Genomic DNA, 16,516 nt, shown 5'->3' on the forward strand with positions numbered 1-16,516 from the left:
GAAGGGGGGCGGGGCCGGCCGGGGATAGGGGAGGTGGGGGATGGGCGGGGGCCGGGGATAGGGGAGAAGGGGGGCGGGGCCGGCCGGGGATAGGGGAGGTGGGGGATGGGCGGGGGCCGGCCGGGGATAGGGGAGAAGGGGGGCGGGGCCGGCCGGGGATAGGGGAGGTGGGGGATGGGCGGGGGCCGGGGATAGGCGAGAAGGGGGGCGGGGGATGGGCGGGGGCCGGGGATAGGGGAGAAGGGGGGCGGGGCCGGCCGGGGATAGCGGAGGTGGGGGATGGGCGGGGCGCGCGGGGGGCGGGGCCGGCCGGGGATAGGGGAGGTGGGGGATGGGCGGGGGCCGGCCGGGGATAGGGGAGAAGGGGGATGGGCGGGGGCCGGGGATAGGGGAGAAGGGGGGCGGGGCCGGCCGGGGATAGGGGAGGTGGGGGATGGGCGGGGGCCGGGGATAGGGGAGAAGGGGGGCGGGGGATGGGCGGGGGCCGGGGATAGGGGAGAAGGGGGGCGGGGCCGGCCGGGGATAGCGGAGGTGGGGATGGGCGGGGCGCGCGGGGGGCGGGGCCGGCCGGGGATAGGGGAGGTGGGGGATGGGCGGGGGCCGGCCGGGGATAGGGGAGAAGGGGGATGGGCGGGGGCCGGGGATAGGGGAGAAGGGGGGCGGGGCCGGCCGGGGATAGGGGAGGTGGGGGATGGGCGGGGGCCGGGGATAGGGGAGAAGGGGGGCGGGGGATGGGCGGGGGCCGGGGATAGGGGAGAAGGGGGGCGGGGCCGGCCGGGGATAGCGGAGGTGGGGGATGGGCAGGGCGCGCGGGGGGCGGGGCCGGCCGGGGATAGGGGAGGTGGGGGATGGGCGGGGGCCGGGGATAGGGGAGGTGGGGGATGGGCGGGGGCCGGCCGGGGATAGGGGAGAAGGGGGGCGGGGCCGGCCGGGGATATGGGCGGGGCCCGGGGCCGGGGCCATGGCGGGGCCGGGCTTCGTGCGGACGCTGGGGAAGCGGGACGGCTCGGCGCTGCGGCTGCAGCAGCGCGGCGCGGGCGGGGTGGGCTGCGTGGTGTGGGACGCCGCCCTGGTGCTGGCCAAGTTCCTGGAGAGCGGGGCCCGGGCCCTGCCCCGCCGCGCCGTGCTGGAGCTGGGCGCGGGCACCGGCGCCGTGGGCATCATGGCGGCCACGCTGGGGTAGGGCGGCGGCGGGCTCGCCTGGCGGGGCGGGGCGGGGCGGGCGTTGGGGCTGCCGCGGCGGATCCGAGCTCAAGCGAGCCCCAAGTCCTGGGGGTCGGACCTGGGGCGTTAGCTCGCCCCTTTAAAGGGGGGGTCACTTGTAACGCTGGGAGCTAGATCTTAACCCCCCTCCCCGCAAAAAAAAATGGATGGGGAGGGGCCCCGCTGCTGATCCCCGAGGTCGGGGCCGCACACCCGGCTGGGGGCTGGGAGTCGGGTTTGAGCCCGAGCCCCCCCCTCCTGTGTGTACAGGAGTCAGTCTGGGGGGTAGCCAGCCAGCCAGGGCCTGGGTCCCAGGATCCCTGGGTCCCGCTGTGGCTCGGGTCTGTGCCCCGTCGTTCTGGAGTGCGGACGCAGCTCAAGCCGCGGGCCCGAGTCAGAAGGTCTGTGCCCTGCGGTGGGGACGTGTGAAGCGCGGCTGTGGGACCCAGGTCCGGTATTGTCACCCCAGGTTTACCGCGCAGTGTGGAGGCTCAAGCACAGGCCTGGAAACGCCTAGTCACAAGCCCGGGTTCCACCCACTTGGGCTTAGGGTTCAGTGTAGACGTACCCAAAAGGTAGATCTGTGCTGTAAAAAAAACCCAACCCATGACAGCAAGTCTCAGACCTTGGTCAGCTGACTTGGGCCTAATAATTGCAGTGTAGACATTCCTGCTTGGACTCTGAAATCTAACAAGGGGCACGGGGCTCAGAGCCTGGCTGCCAGCCCGAGCCCGTACAATTTTTAGCCCTGCACTCGAGCCCCGTGAGCCTATGTTAGCTGACTTGGGCTGGTTGTGGCCATGCTGCAGGGTGGTGGTGGTTGTTTGGTGGGTTTTTTTGTTTTTTTTTTTTGTTTTTTTTGCAGTGTAAACTATGCTGAGTGACTACCAGCAAAGAGAGTAACAAAAACCCAGCCAGTTTTTAAAGATGGGCCTTTAACTGAAGTTATGCAAATTTATATTGGAACTCATCTGGGGGTGCTTTAGTTTAAAGTAAGGGTGGGGCGTTCACTGGAAATATCACTCTGTTTTTATACAAGGATCCCACTTTGTAGGAATTGTAGTAGAATCCTGTTTCTTGGTCTAACCTTCTTAAATTCTTATGGCAAGTTGCATTTTGTGAGCCAAGTCATCTTTCCATCACAACATTAGCAAGAATTGCTGAAGTAACTCAGCACGTATTAAGTCATGACTTTAGTCTGCAGTAGCTTTCCAAAAGGAATGAAAGAGGTTACAGATGCGTCTATTTTCAAATATTAATGAGTCTTAAATTTGTGTTTCTGGGGCTTCCTTTGTATGAATTAAAAATATTTCTTTTGTAGGGCAGATGTTACGGTCACTGATCTTGAGGAACTTCAGGATTTGCTGAATGTTAATATTGAAAAGAACAAGCATCTTGTCACAGGCTCAGTTCAAGCCAAGGTACTGAAATGGTTTGTATAATCTTTTAATCTTGATATTTAACTTATACGCAATTGCTATAGAACGAAAATAAATATTTGTTTTATCAGAGCACCTATGAGCCCTAATCACAGACCAGAACCCCATTGGGCTGGGTACTGTACAAACACAACAAAAGGAGAGCCTTACCCCAAGGAGCTTACAGTCTAAGTTTAACGCAAGAGATAACAGATGCTAAACTACCAAATATGTTTGGAAATTGTGGTATGATAGATTACTTGTAAAAATGGAAATTCCCCTAAAATATACAGTGGAATAAGTAGTGGAGGACTTAGTCCAAAGTCGTATAGATTTTGCACTAAATGTTACACTTTTAAAACATAATTTTTGGGGGGGGGGGGATAATTAAAGTTTGCATTTTATATTTACCTGTTCTCTTTTTCTAGGGGTGAAGATGTAAAAGAATTTCTGCCTGCACCCGATTATATACTTATGGCAGACTGCATTTACTATGAGGAGGTAACTATTTGAAAACTGTAGAAATAATGAGTTTGATTGGAAAGAACCTGGGAATTTTGGATTTGGTGTGAGAGACTCTGAAATTGGCATTAAAATCTTTAAATAAATATTGCCACTAGTTTTCAATCTATGTGGCTCAGAAGAACATTACTTGGAGGCTGAGTACTGAATGATGAATTTTAAAAGCTGTTGTTTTAAAAATGAGCAAACACCACATTTAGGGTCATGTGGTATGAGGCCTGAATCAGGTCTTTTGAGAGCAGTAGTTCAGAATTGTGCCCAATTTTTTTTTTCCATGGAGTTGTAGGGAAATAAAATACTGCTAGCTGATACTGGAGAGTTTCACTGTGTATCGGTGGACATTGTATAAGATGATGCTGAAAGGCTCAGCATTATCTCCCTCAGGGATTCCTGATGGGTCTGTTGGGAGGAGAAACCATGCTTCAGAAAGTGGCCCTTCCATCCCCCTCTGCACAACTCTCTCCCTGTGGTACACCTGAGCTGAGGCTAGCACAAGATCTGGGTTGGGGGGAGCAATCTCTAGGAACTAGTCCTCCTGATCCTCCTTTTAGTTTTCTCACCAGCCTCCAGAACCTCTGCCCTACAACTCAGAGCCCTTTTTTCCTAAAGGACAATCTCTAGCCCTAAACCACATCTTAAAATTAAGTCTGGTTAAATATTTTTTAATTTTTGAAAACGGATGTCTGTAAATCCAATGTATTGCTGTGAAGAAAAAATAATCTGGCATATTTCAAGGAAATGGCTACTTTAGCAGTGTAGTATATCCTTGACTTAGATGATACAGACATAGAGGCTTATAGATAAAACTGACCTATACATGTAAAATGTGTAAAAGGCCATTTTTTCTAAGCAATCTCATATTGTAACTTGTTTTTCCATTTATCCTTTTGCTAGCTACATGTCACTTGTCCTAGTTACTGTACTAAATATAACTAGCTGTCTAAAAAGTAAAATAAGAAAGTGTCCAGTTTAGTGAAACCTGTCTCTAGTTACGGAATGTAGTAGTAGTAAAGTGAACTTTGAAGTCTAAGTGGCAAATACTTGATCTCTTTTGGGCAGTCACTAGAGCCATTACTGAAGACCCTGAAAGAACTTTCAGGTCCTGATACCTGTATCCTGTGCTGTTACGAACAAAGGACTATGGGTAAAAATCCGGAAATAGAGAGAAAATACTTTGAGGTAAGTGTCCTTTGCCGTCGCGCATGCTTTGTGTATATGAGGACTGTGTAATGGTTCACTTAAAATCATCAGGTCAGTTCCCTTCTGTGTCTCTGTGCAAGTACAATGCATAGTACAAGTCAAGTATGTTTTGTTGTGGGAAAATTTCGTGCGACTTTGGATGAGAACACTTTTTCAGATGCAGGGAAGGAGTTGATCACCAGTTGCTTAAATTGTGTTTTCTGATTTATTGGCAAATGCTAGCTATGCATTTATTTAATAATCTCCTCCTTTTTTGGGAAAATAATTTTTTTTAACACCTTAGTTCTGCATTGATGCTTTTGATAATTCACATTCATTGTGAGCATAGTAAACCAGACTCACAAAGGAAGTCAAATAGTTGTCTGTGCTGCTTGAAAGATCTTACAAATTAATGAAAGAGCACCACATATATAGGTCGCTATCCGCAAAAAGAATAATGCGGTCACTTTTGTAGACATGAGTACATTAGCATTTTGCTTCCCCCCACCCCTGAAGCTGGCTTGATGTTCCCAAACAGGGTCTCAGAGATTCAAAATTAGTCCTTTCAGTTTTTTTTAAAGAAATCTCTTCAAAATGTTCTTTTGAAAGAATAGGCTTTTGGTATATTTAGAATATAAGTACAATTTTCAGAAGTGTCAGTGGGACTTAGAAACCTAAGCTCCATTTTCACGAATGGTTTAGGAGCATAAATCTCATTGAAATTCAGTGGGATTTAGGAGCTGAAGTGCCTAAATGAGCTTGGAAAATTGGGTTTAAGCTGTTAAGTCACTCAGGGTATGTCTACACAGCAATTAAACACCCACGGCTGGCCCGTGTCAGCTGACTTGGGCTCACAGGGCTTGGGCTGTAAAACGGCAGTGTAGATGTTTGGGCTTGGGCTGGAGTCCGAGCTCTGGGACCCTGCAACGTGGGAGGGTCCCAGAGCCTGGGCTCTAGCCCAAGCCTGAAAGTCTACACTGTAATTTTACAGACTTGCAGCTTGAGCCCTGTGAGCCTGAGTCAGCTGACACGGGCCAGCCATGGGTGTTTAACTGCTGTGTAGACATTCAAAATTTTTCCCCGTATGTCAATATTAGAGCATGAGTAGATGGCATAGAGGAATTGTATCTTGTTCTGGGAGTGTCATCGTCACAGCATAGTACTTCTTTGCTGGTGGAAAAACCAAATCATGGATAACAGCTCCTCTGAGGTACTGCAGGCCAAATAGTCAGAAGTTGTGGAGGTGCTAGTCAGTCCAAAATTTGGCCCTGCATCTGCAAAGTACAACCGTTCCACGTGAACACTGGGACCTACAGAATGCCCTAGTATGGGCTGGGGAAGAGGGCAAGGATTTCAGAATAATGTCTGTGTATGCCAGCATTACCAATACTCTGAGAATTGCATTGGCTTTGGGTATATTTCATGGTAGTGGCCCTAACAATATCTTGAATGCTTTGGAACCTGGTTACTTGAGGAATACTGCCATGTTGCCAGAGTTGAGATCAGTGCTGGTGCTGGAGCCAGTGCTCCCACAATATAAACAACAGCGGGTCAGGTGGTCGCATGAGGTTCCTTCTTTGGCTTGCCAGAATCCAGATTTGTTAACTTCCCAAGCACGCTGCAACGCCCATCTTTTTTCACTGGTATTTAGGGAGGTTGGGGGAAGGATGGGTGGTGGTATGGTGTGATTTGGCCTACTACTTTAGTTTTTGTGGAAGAGCTTTTTAACTGGAATTTAGGAACTGGAGATTTGAGGAATTGAAACATGATTTTGATTGATTTTAGGTTTTCCTGTTGGTTCTTAAATTTTAGGAAGTGTGTGTGACTCTGGATTAGCACCAAATAAGTTAAAATTAAAATAACTGTGCTGCGTGGTGTTAAAAAAAAATAAAATTAATTACCTAAAACAACAAACTTTTGTGGTAGAGGGGGATCCTTTGTGCTATCTTACCACCTGAAGCATAGCTGCTTTATGCAGAATATTTTAGGACCGTCAGTGAAACAAATGCACTTAAAGGTCTGTTAAAATGTCAGCATTGCTAGAAGTATTTTGCTTACTATGTTTTATGTTTTAATAATAGCTGCTCCAGATGGACTTTGAGTTGGAAAAGGTTCCACTGGAGAAACACGATGAGGAGTATCGGAGTGAGGACATTCACATCTTGAACATCCGAAGGAAAAAAATGGCAGGGTATTTTTTATTGGCATATTGTAGATTGTCAATAATTCACAAAACTGTGGCTTACCTAGCATAATTTGAGCTGGTGGGTGAGTGTTAGGAGACAGAAGTAATATTCAGCCAGCATTCCCAACGTTACAGTATGCAGCAGTTACAGATACATACTAAGAAAAGGAGTACTTGTGGCACCTTAGAGACTAACAAATTTATTAGAGCATAAGCTTTCGTGAGCTACAGCTCACTTCATCGGATGCATTTGGTGGAAAAAGCAGAGGAGAGATTTATATACACACACACACACAGAGAACATGAAACAATGGGTTTATCATACACACTATAAGGAGAGTGATCACTTAAGATAAGCCATCACCAGCAGCGGGGGGGGGGGGGGGGGGGGGGAGGAGGAAAACCTTTCATGGTGACAAGCAAGGTAGGCTAATTCCAGCAGTTAACAAGAATATCAGAGGAACAGTGGGGGGTGGGGTGTGTTCCTCATGAAAGCTTATGCTCTAATAAATTTGTTAGTCTCTAAGGTGCCACAAGTACTCCTTTTCTTTTTGCGAATACAGACTAACACGGCTGCTACTCTGAAACCTGTCAAGAATATCAGAGGAACAGTGGGGGGTGGGGTGGGAGGGAGAAATACCATGGGGAAATAGTTTTACTTTGTGTAATGACTCATCCATTCCCAGTCTCTATTCAAGCCTAAGTTAATTGTATCCAGTTTGCAAATTAATTCCAATTCAGCAGTCGTTGGAGTCTGTTTTTGAAGCTTTTTTGTTGAAGTATAGCCACTCTTAGGTCTGTGATCGAGTGACCAGAGAGATTGAAGTGTTCTCCAACTGGTTTTTGAATGTTATAATTCTTGATGTCTGATTTGTGTCCATTCATTCTTTTACGTAGAGACTGTCCATAGATTCTGAGAGCAAGACTTTAGACTGGTTAGGAAACAAGGCTAACGTCCAATCCACATTGCAAACTGAACTGGACCTACATTTGTAAACAGGCTGGGGACAAGCTAACTGGAATCAGATTCCCTGATGTTGTATTTTGTAGTGTAGGGTGGGTCTGAATGGGCTGTTTTAATTGTGCCAGATACGGGGACTTTTTAACTTTCCAAAACATCAAGCTTAAATGTGAAATAAAAAGTTTTAAAAATAGATATCAAATAAGGCCCCAAGTCTGCAAATACACTTGAACAACACAGGCTTTAAAAGGAAGCTTGTATGTTGAAATATTTATGAAGAAAAAGAATTGCAGATTTAGTCATTTAAAAAAAAAATAGTAGCAATTGGGTGTCTAACAGTGAATGCTGGAGAAAATGAGGTAGGATCAGAGGTTAAAATAGGGAAAGGACAAGTTAAAAATGACTTAGACGAGTTAGATGTCTTCAAGTCACCAGAGCCTGATGAAATACATCCTAAAATACTGAAGGAACTGACTGAGGAGATATCTGAGCCATTAGCGTTTTATCTTTGAAAAGTCAGGGAAGACAGGAGAGATTCCAGAGGACTGGAAAGGGAAGTTATAGTGCCACTCTATAAAAAGAAAATAAAGACAACCCCAGGGAATTACAGGCCAGTCAGTTTAACTTCAGCACCTGGAAAGATAATGAGCAAATAATTAAGCAAAGAGTTTGCAGATACCTAAAAGATAATAAGGTGATAAGTAACAGCATGGATTTGTCAAGAACAAATCATGTCAAACCAACCTAGTAGGTTTCTCTGACAGGGTAATGAGCCTTGTGGATGGAAGAAAGTGATAGATGTGGTATATCTTGACTTTTGATACTGTCTCGCATGACTTTCTCATTAAAAAGCTAGGGAAATACAACCTAGATGGAGCTACTACAAGATTATAGGCATAACTGGTTGGAAAACTGTTCCCAGAGAGTAGTTTATCAGTGGCTCACAGTCAAGTTGGAAGGGCTTATCAGTGGGGTCCTGCAGGGATTTGTCCTGGGTCCGGTTCTGTTCAATATCTTCATCTTACAAAATTTGTGGATGAGACCAAGCTGGTAGGGGTTGCAAGTGCTTTGGAGGATAGGATTAAAATTCAAAATGATCTGGACAAACTGGAGAAATGGTCTGAAGTAAATAGGATGAAATTCAATAAGGACAAATGCAAAGTACTCCACTTAGGAAGGAACAGTCAGTTGCACATACACAAAATGGTAAATGACTGCCTAGGAAGGAGTACTACGGAAAGGGATCTGGGGGGTCACAGTGGACCACAAGCTAAATATGAGTCAAAAGTGTTAAACTTGCAAAATAAGCGAACATCATTCTGGGATGTATTAGCAGGTGTGTTATAAGCAAAACACGAGAAGTAATTCTTCTGCTCTGCTCCGCGCTGATTAGGCCTCAACTGGAGCATTGTGTCCAGTTCTGGGCGCCACATTTCAGGAAGGATGTGGACAAATTTGGAGAAAGTCCAGAGAAGAGCAATAAAAATAATTAAAGGTCTAGAAAACATGACCTATGGGAGAAGATTGAAAAAATTGGGTTTGTTTAGTCTGGAGAAGAGAAGATTGAGAGGGGACATGATATCTTTTCATAAGTACATAAAATGTACTAAGTACATAAAAGGTTGTTACAAAGAGGAGGGAGAAAAATTGTTGTTCTTAACCTCTGGAGATTTTTAAGAACAGCAGGTTAGACAAACGCCTGTCAGGGATGGTCTTCTGGATGATACTTAGTCCAGCCGTAAGTGCCGGGAACTGGACTAGATGGCCTCTAGAGGTCCCTTCCAGTCCTATGATTCTATGATTTATGGTAAAATTGTCTGTTTATTGTTTGGAAGAAAAAAATAGCTGGCAAGCCCCGAGTTGTTCACTCATGGAATAAAATGCTTTAGTTAATATCTTCCACATTTTACTTACTTGAAAAGCATAGTACAGATGCTTTTATGGCGAATTATAAGGCAGTATAGTTTCATTATAGCATTTCAGAGGACAGACATTTTCAGGAGCTATCTTGTAATCTCTTACTCCAAACCTAGCAAATTCCAACTTGATAAAAGTATCCTACAGAAACAGTTCCCTAGCCTACTACTCTTTCTTCAGTGCTGGAAACAGAAAAGTGTCACAAGGCTGTATGAAATTAGGCCTTTTGTACATTTATATCAATAGATCCAGCATTTAAAGTGGAGATCGGAAAACTGCTTAAACTCTTCAAAAAAGGGTGCATCTTGAAAAAGCACTACAGAAAAACGAATAGTTGATGTGGGGATGTTTTGCTCAATGGGACAATTGAGTTACTGTTGGATATCTTAGGTGTAACAACATTGTACTGAAAACTTTAAGGATACGTGGTTTCTAACTTGGAATTACCTATTAGAGCTAATCATTACCATGAATTTCATGATGTTCCCTTTAGGAATAATGCTGAAGACCATCTGCATTTGTCTGACATTTGTGAAGCATAAGAGTCAGGGGAAGGAACTCAATACAGTTTTATGTCAAGCTTGTTGTAGTGACAAACATTCTAATGCACAGCCTAGCACTGATGCTGGTCTATGGATCAGGTCCTTGGAGACTTTGTTCATGTTAGCTAGGTCATGTTCTTTATATATGATGTAATATGGAGAATATATTGTGCAGAGTATAGTGACAGAACATATCTAGAGCTAGTGTTTAAATACAAGTGGGCCATTTAAAAGCTTGTGTTTTTGAGGTTTTAAATCTTCTTTTAACAGAATTTCCCATCGTGAGATCTTTGACCATGTTATCTGATCCTCTGGAGAGAAGAGAGAGAGTGTCAATTAATTCAAAGAGGCTGTCTCCAAAGCTGTTCATGGCTCATCTACAGAATTCTTCTAGATGGCGGATTGGGGATGAGACATAAGAAGAAAGTGGGTCAGTCGCTATAGAACCACAATCAGTATCCGCCTTAGAGGACAAACTCGATTTTTATAATATTGACAAAGCAGCCTCACCAAGAGAGAGCTAAAAATGGGACTGAAATGTAACCTAGATTGATGTCCTGTTCCATTCATCTGCATGGGCCATCTGTATAGATGGGAGGGCCACACTGGTGAATCAGAGACACAGTGTCAAATAAATCAGATCCGAGAGTTCCATAACAAAGCCTGTCTGAACAGGAGGGCATGCAGGAAGCTGAAGGTCACCCAGTTTTCCCAAAGAGGAAACTCCTTATCTTGAATTTCACCTTAATTTAAGAACAGATATCTATGTATACTTCATAAAGAGTTTGTACTTGAGATGGTTCTTGGTTAGCTTTTGTTCTGCACGTAGTTTTGTAGACTTATCTATAGTTATGGGTTGCTTTAACTAATTACCCACCTAAAGATGGAGGTTTACACCTATTTTAATCTGGGATAGTTGAGCCCCCAAGATTGACTATAGTAGAGAGGTTATCAGTAGAAGAGAGCCCACCCCATAGTGCACAACAGAGATGCAACAGTGATTTTTCTATACTAATTACTTTTATTAGCTAACCAAACAGTACACACACTGCAGTCTGGTAAAGGAGAGACCAACCAATCCAGAATGATGGTATTTGCGTTACTCACATTAGGCCTTGCGGAAAAGCCTGAAGTGTTGTTCTTCATCCTCGCTGTCATCACCACCACTAGTGGTCATCATTTTGTTGTCTTCCCACACCAAGGCGCACGAGCCAGGAGACAGCTTTTCTGACATCATAGGCTGATGTCCACTAGTGTTCATATGTATTTATGAAGGTTTTAACCCCTTTTCCTTATTTGCACTTCCACACCTCACTGTATTTGGGGTTCCCTGCTTTGCACAGGCTAACTTGTAAGTTCCTCTCCTACTTATTAGCATTTACCTCACTTTATCACTCAGCAGTTATTTTCAAAACATCAGCGTATCACAAACCTAAACACAAGCTCAGCAGGTTTATTATTAACTTAATTTATACTAAAGCCTAATTTGGCTAAGCTAAATATTTTACAGGCCTGAGGCATGTAGGCCTTGTGTTAAACTATTAATTAATACTTGCTTCACTTCTATATACTAAATATACCGGATACCTTTTATCCTCGGCTACAATTTGTACATTATTATTTATATGGCGGTGGTGTCTCCGAGTGCCCCAGTGATACACCAGCACCCCATTGTGCTAGGCATGATGCAAACCCCAAACAACAGGATGGCCCCTGACATAGGCTAGATTGTTCTCCTTAACTCTGTATGTATATTTATTTCCAATGTTAGTAATTGAAATATCAAAATATGACTTTCTGATGAGTTTAAAATAGTCCTTGTAATACACTAGTCAGGTCAGCTTTGATTGCTACAGTCCATCTAAATGAATATTTAATGAAATTTAATTTTGGTAGAAAACCTTTTCTTGCTTCTGTGCCATAGTTTAATCAGATATGGTGAGATTGTGTCATCTTGTATCTATGAGTGGTTGCTTTGAGATCAACGGGACTACTTGAAAAAGATACGGAGTGTGTCCCATAATTTTATATTGGTTACATATTATAAAATGTGGCAATATTTAAAACTTCAAAAGCTTATGTGTTTGGTGCCAGTTAACATTACTTAAACCTCAGCCATGGATTATTTTATAGGGATTAAGGTTTAACAATACAGGGCAAGGCATTTATTGAGTCAGCTTGTTAAATTCTGGCACTCTGGCTTCTGTTTAATGACCCTTCTTAGCATTCCTTGTAAACCTTGCACTTCACTGCATAGTCTTTGGCTCTGAAGCATGGCCAGCATGGATTGTACTCTTATTTTAGTAGGCAATTGTGAATTTGCCGTTGAGATGTAATTGTTGTGTTAACCTATGATGCAAGGAATTTGGTAACTTTTCAGTTTTACCTACATGGGGAAATCTACCAACATAATTATACCGCTATAGTTATACTGATAACTTTCTGTGTGAACGCTCTTTTTCTAGAATAAGCATTCACGTGGGGAGTTTTACAGTATAGATAACTATGCTGGAAATTTTTCTTGTGTAGACAACCCTTAAGCTCCCATTGAGCTGAGTGGGAGCAGAATTAAGTCACTGAAAATCCTCCCTACTCTGGCTAGGCTAACGGGGAAGGGATTGTTGGGGGAAGGATAGTTGCTTCTTCCCTGTCTTTGCCTCCCATAGAAGTATTCAGTCATCACAGCCACCCTCTAATTTGTCTGGCCAATGAGTTTCCATTGCTAATGTAGGCCTTGGAGCGGTATTTCCAACAACCATGGGTATCTACGTAAAGTAACCGAACTTCTTGACTTTGAGATTTAAACTTTCAATATTTTTCTTATCATAAGAGTTCAGCTTTTTAAAAATTTTATTAGAAGGAACTACGGTGGCTACTGTAAATTATAATCCACCTGTCTAATTACCTTCTTTTCACTACCTGGACTCTTTAGTTGTATGTTTCTAATATCTGAGTTGTGCTCCTTTAAGGAGAGCAGGAAAGCCCTTTCATACTCCCCACGCTATTTAAATGGTAACCTACAGCTGATTCCACCCACGAAGAGGGGGAGATGTTAAAACTCAGCTACTTTGCATGGCTTCTTGACACTCCTTCAGTTTTGTGTAGAGGAAACTTTTTAACCCATCTGGAGTCAATGCCCAGTCTTAGACGTAATGCTGTTTTATTCCCAACTCCTGCCTCCTGGAGAGATGAGTTGGGGGCGATTCTCAAGAGGGGGCAGAAAAGTATACCCCCTAAAAGGCAGCTGGTTGTTGCCTTGTTGCGGCAACTGTGGTGTGTGGGACTGGTAACTCTGCTGTTGTTGGCTAGCTCTTGCTGTGGGTTCCCCAGAAAGGCAGACTCATTGGTGCTGCATTCCCTTTCTTGAAACTCACTTTCAGCAGATTTAATTGACATAATGATAAAAATGTCTCACTGCTGGCAAGGGCACCTGTCACGGAGTCTCCAGGTGATGCTCTGGAACTGCTCCCTATGAAGCCAGACAGGACTCTGGAGAAGTCTCCTTTCTGGGAGCAGCCTGTCTGCAGTTCACACAGCTCACCCGGCTTCCACCTTCCTGGGTCTGACCTCGGAGCGTTCAGCATCCTCTGCCCCTCCGTGCGCTTCCCACAGCGAGTCTGCCCAGGCGGGGTCCTGGGGAAGCCAGAGGGTCCTGCCCCCCAACTCCGCAGTCAGATGTGACTCTCAGCCATCCATTAAAACAGAAGGTTTATTAGATGACGGGAACATGGTCTAAAACAGAGCTTGTAGGTGCAGAGAACAGGACCCCTCAGCTGGGTCCATTTTGGGGGGCAGTGAGCCAGACAACCGGCGTCTGCACTTCACTCCATGTCCCCAGCCAGCCCCAAACTGAAACTTTCTCCAGCCCCTCCTCCTCTGGGCTTTGTCCCTTTCCCGGGCCAGGAGGTCACCTGATTCCTTTGTTCTCCAACCTCTTTAGCTCTCACCTTGCGGGGGGGGGCAGGCCATCAGTTGCCAGGAAACAGGGTGTTCGCCATCCTCTGTGTCCAAACCCCTGCACACATCTGCCCTCTAGGGCTCTGCAACGATCATACACCCTTATCCCACCACCTAGATACTTAAGAACTGCATAGGGGAAACTGAGGCACCCCACAATATTCAGAGGAAACATTAAGAATAGTCCTGCTTCGTCACAGCACCTTGTATATACTAGGTGTCATCTACCAGTTCAGCTGTAGGCAGGGCTGCAGTGGCTGGACTCATTTTTACTAGCGCAGTGTCAGTTCAATCTGCTGGAAACAAGTGTGATATATCCGGAAAGATGAGAGGAAGGTGCCTATTGGATGATTTCCACAGTGCTTGTAAATATGGATTCTTCCCTACACCAAGAGGATAAAAAGGTAGATGATCATAATCAAGAGTCTAAGTTGGCCCCTGCTCCACATGGGTGAAAGGACATTAAAACTTTGTGGGAAGTGGAAGAGTTTATAATTGTTGCTGACATGGAGTTTGCTTACTACTGACCCCTCTATTCCATTGCATGTTTTATTGGGTATGAAGTAGTCAAATTTGGTCTCTAGTTTTTGAGCTGATGGCAAGACATTCATCTATGCTGCCTATCAAAGAACGCAGATAATGTGAACACTCACCTCTATCCTTTACTCACCATGAGGCCGAGTGTCTTCTCCACAGCAGATAGGAGCCAGTACAGTATTTCCTCTAATCTGAAATCCCACAGCTCAAACTCAAGTGTCCATCCGCTCAGCATCTTGTCAAACAACTGGGCTGGCCTAGAATTGTGCCTCTAGCTTCTGTTGATGGGAAAATCTTTAATATACTTGGATCTAAAGCAGTGGCTGGATGCATAATTTTACAATGTAAAAGCAATAGCTTTAGTGTAGCTGTCAGCTTCCTTTGCAACAAAATAATATGCATCGAATTGTAAATGTTTAATTATATTTAGTCATGGAAAGAGACTGAATTGTTTACCCTCAGAATGGTACTGTGCATTTCAACAAAGTGTAAACCCAAAATACAGCCCTTTTACATGCACTGCACCTCTTCTTTGAGACTGGGCCACTGATTGGATCGTGATTTTCTGTAAGACAATGCTTCTCCTCTAGATGGCATTGCTTTTCTTTGATTTTATAATCAGTTCATATCGCTTTAACAGCTCTACTCTTGAAATAGGTTCGAACTTTACATTTAAAGGTGAGGTGAAGTATTAAAAATTTACGATCAATTCTTAACAATCCACATCATTAACAGCAGACTGCATTTGCGTAGTATTAAACACAAACACACATTTTAATGTTTAAGCTTACTTTAAATTATTCCTTTTTCATTTACCTACCAGGACCCTTCTGGCTTTATTTCCCTTACTACACCTGATGACCTCATGAGCACACAGCAATGCAGCTCCTCTACAACGGTTGATGCTAGAAGTAGCTGAACAAATGCACAAATGAATTTAGGTCATGGTAAATCTTTAAAAAACAAAACAGACACAATAACTTGTAGGGCAGCTTTAAAATATATTTGTAACTGAAATATACAAGTGGTCTGTTAATGACTTGGGATCATCAGCTGTTTTTACTTTATAAGGTGAAGTTACATTTAAAGATTAGCAAAGTTTAAAAAACTCTCAGTATTTCTGCCAGCCAATGGTAATTAATACATACATGATTCTACCACCCAGAATAATCCCATTTCCCACCCCAAGCCTTAGATTGTTGTCCCTGCTGTTTTTTCTGGCTCCCTTTTTAAACGATGAGCATTTAATGAAACCTCCTGCCCATTAAGTGCATGTGCCTGTGTCCAGTCCAACAACAGCCAGATTAGTGAAGAAATTAAAATCCAGCCAATCCAATTACAGCAGTGTCTATTTTTAAAGGATATGATCTTGTTCTTGTAACTTCTCGTTCCAATGCTAAACCATGATGGCAATGTTTAATTAAATGTACAAGGCCCTTGCTTGTAGTTGCTTTTCATAAACTTCCAGTTGGCAGGTGCCCTCACTGCCTTTCGTTTCAATACCCTTATTTTATGCAGTAGGTGATGCTGTTGGTTTTATGCCATCTTGGTAATAGGTATTGGAGAAAATGCAACCCTTAAGACACAGTGTGACTTGTGAAAGCAATAAGAATATGTCTGCTTAGCAAGATTACTTTCTGGACTTTAGTTTAATGAAGAGTTGCACTGAGAGCATAGGAAGGAATTAAAATGGTGGACCTGCTTTTGTTTTTGGATTGTGGCTTTGTTTTGTTTTTTTTGGAAGCCTTGGTCCAATTTTGGATCACCCAATGAATTCAATCTGACGATATTTTTATTGACAGGCTGATTCATTAAAGCGCCTGTGTGTGCTTAAGTCAACAAAGCACTTAAGACATGCTTAAAACTAAACATGTGCTTAAGTGCTCTGCTGACCTGGGGTTGGTTTTGGGGCCAATCATATGGGGTGCTAGGTACTCTCAGTTTCCAGTATTCAGCACCTCACAGGATTGGGTTTACTGGGAGTTAGTACCATGAAACATTTGTGTATGTTGTCTGTCAGGCTGGAAATAATGCCTAGCACTATGACAGACCAAGATGCCCTGATGACAGAGCAGGTAGACATCCCCACTGTTCC

General features: G+C 44.4%; 1 protein-coding gene and 1 long non-coding RNA gene across 4 annotated transcripts; one reads left to right on the plus strand and one right to left on the minus strand.

Annotated features, from left to right (window-relative positions):
• Positions 1 to 923: 923 nt before the first annotated feature.
• On the plus strand, positions 924 to 10,722 carry VCPKMT (valosin containing protein lysine methyltransferase). 3 transcript variants are annotated; one of them, XM_038406413.2, is made up of 6 exons: positions 924 to 1,179; positions 2,525 to 2,635; positions 3,050 to 3,122; positions 4,203 to 4,322; positions 6,404 to 6,513; positions 10,198 to 10,722. In XM_038406413.2, exons 1-6 carry the CDS (start codon positions 962 to 964, stop codon positions 10,232 to 10,234), a joined length of 669 nt encoding a protein of 222 aa, XP_038262341.1. In that variant the 5' UTR covers positions 924 to 961; the 3' UTR covers positions 10,235 to 10,722. The 3 variants fall into 3 exon arrangements, with proteins under 3 accessions (XP_038262341.1, XP_043371580.1, XP_038262342.1); XM_043515645.1 differs by having other exon boundaries at positions 6,404 to 6,508; XM_038406414.2 differs by having other exon boundaries at positions 6,404 to 6,504; positions 10,193 to 10,722.
• LOC122460491 lies at positions 10,415 to 16,253 on the minus strand. Its single transcript, XR_006281816.1, has 2 exons — positions 14,088 to 16,253; positions 10,415 to 13,357 (listed from the first exon to the last, which is right to left on the minus strand). It is a non-coding gene; the product is annotated as an uncharacterized LOC122460491 (long non-coding RNA).
• Between the last annotated feature and the right edge of the window lie 263 nt (positions 16,254 to 16,516).

The sequence above is a fragment of the Dermochelys coriacea genome, chromosome 6, assembly GCF_009764565.3.
Source record: "Dermochelys coriacea isolate rDerCor1 chromosome 6, rDerCor1.pri.v4, whole genome shotgun sequence".
Classification (NCBI taxonomy): domain Eukaryota; kingdom Metazoa; phylum Chordata; order Testudines; family Dermochelyidae; genus Dermochelys; species Dermochelys coriacea.

What these genes read in the sequence shown, in the direction of transcription:
- VCPKMT (XM_038406414.2), top strand. Translation starts at nt 962, where the DNA reads ATGGCGGGGCCGGGCTTCGTGCGGACGCTGGGGAAGCGGGACGGCTCG. An exon ending in CAAGCCAAGGTACTGAAATG is followed by an intron (nt 2,636 to 3,049) that starts GTTTGTATAATC and finishes CTCTTTTTCTAG; the next exon opens with GGGTGAAGATGTAAAAGAAT. An exon ending in ACTGCATTTACTATGAGGAG is followed by an intron (nt 3,123 to 4,202) that starts GTAACTATTTGA and finishes TCTTTTGGGCAG; the next exon opens with TCACTAGAGCCATTACTGAA.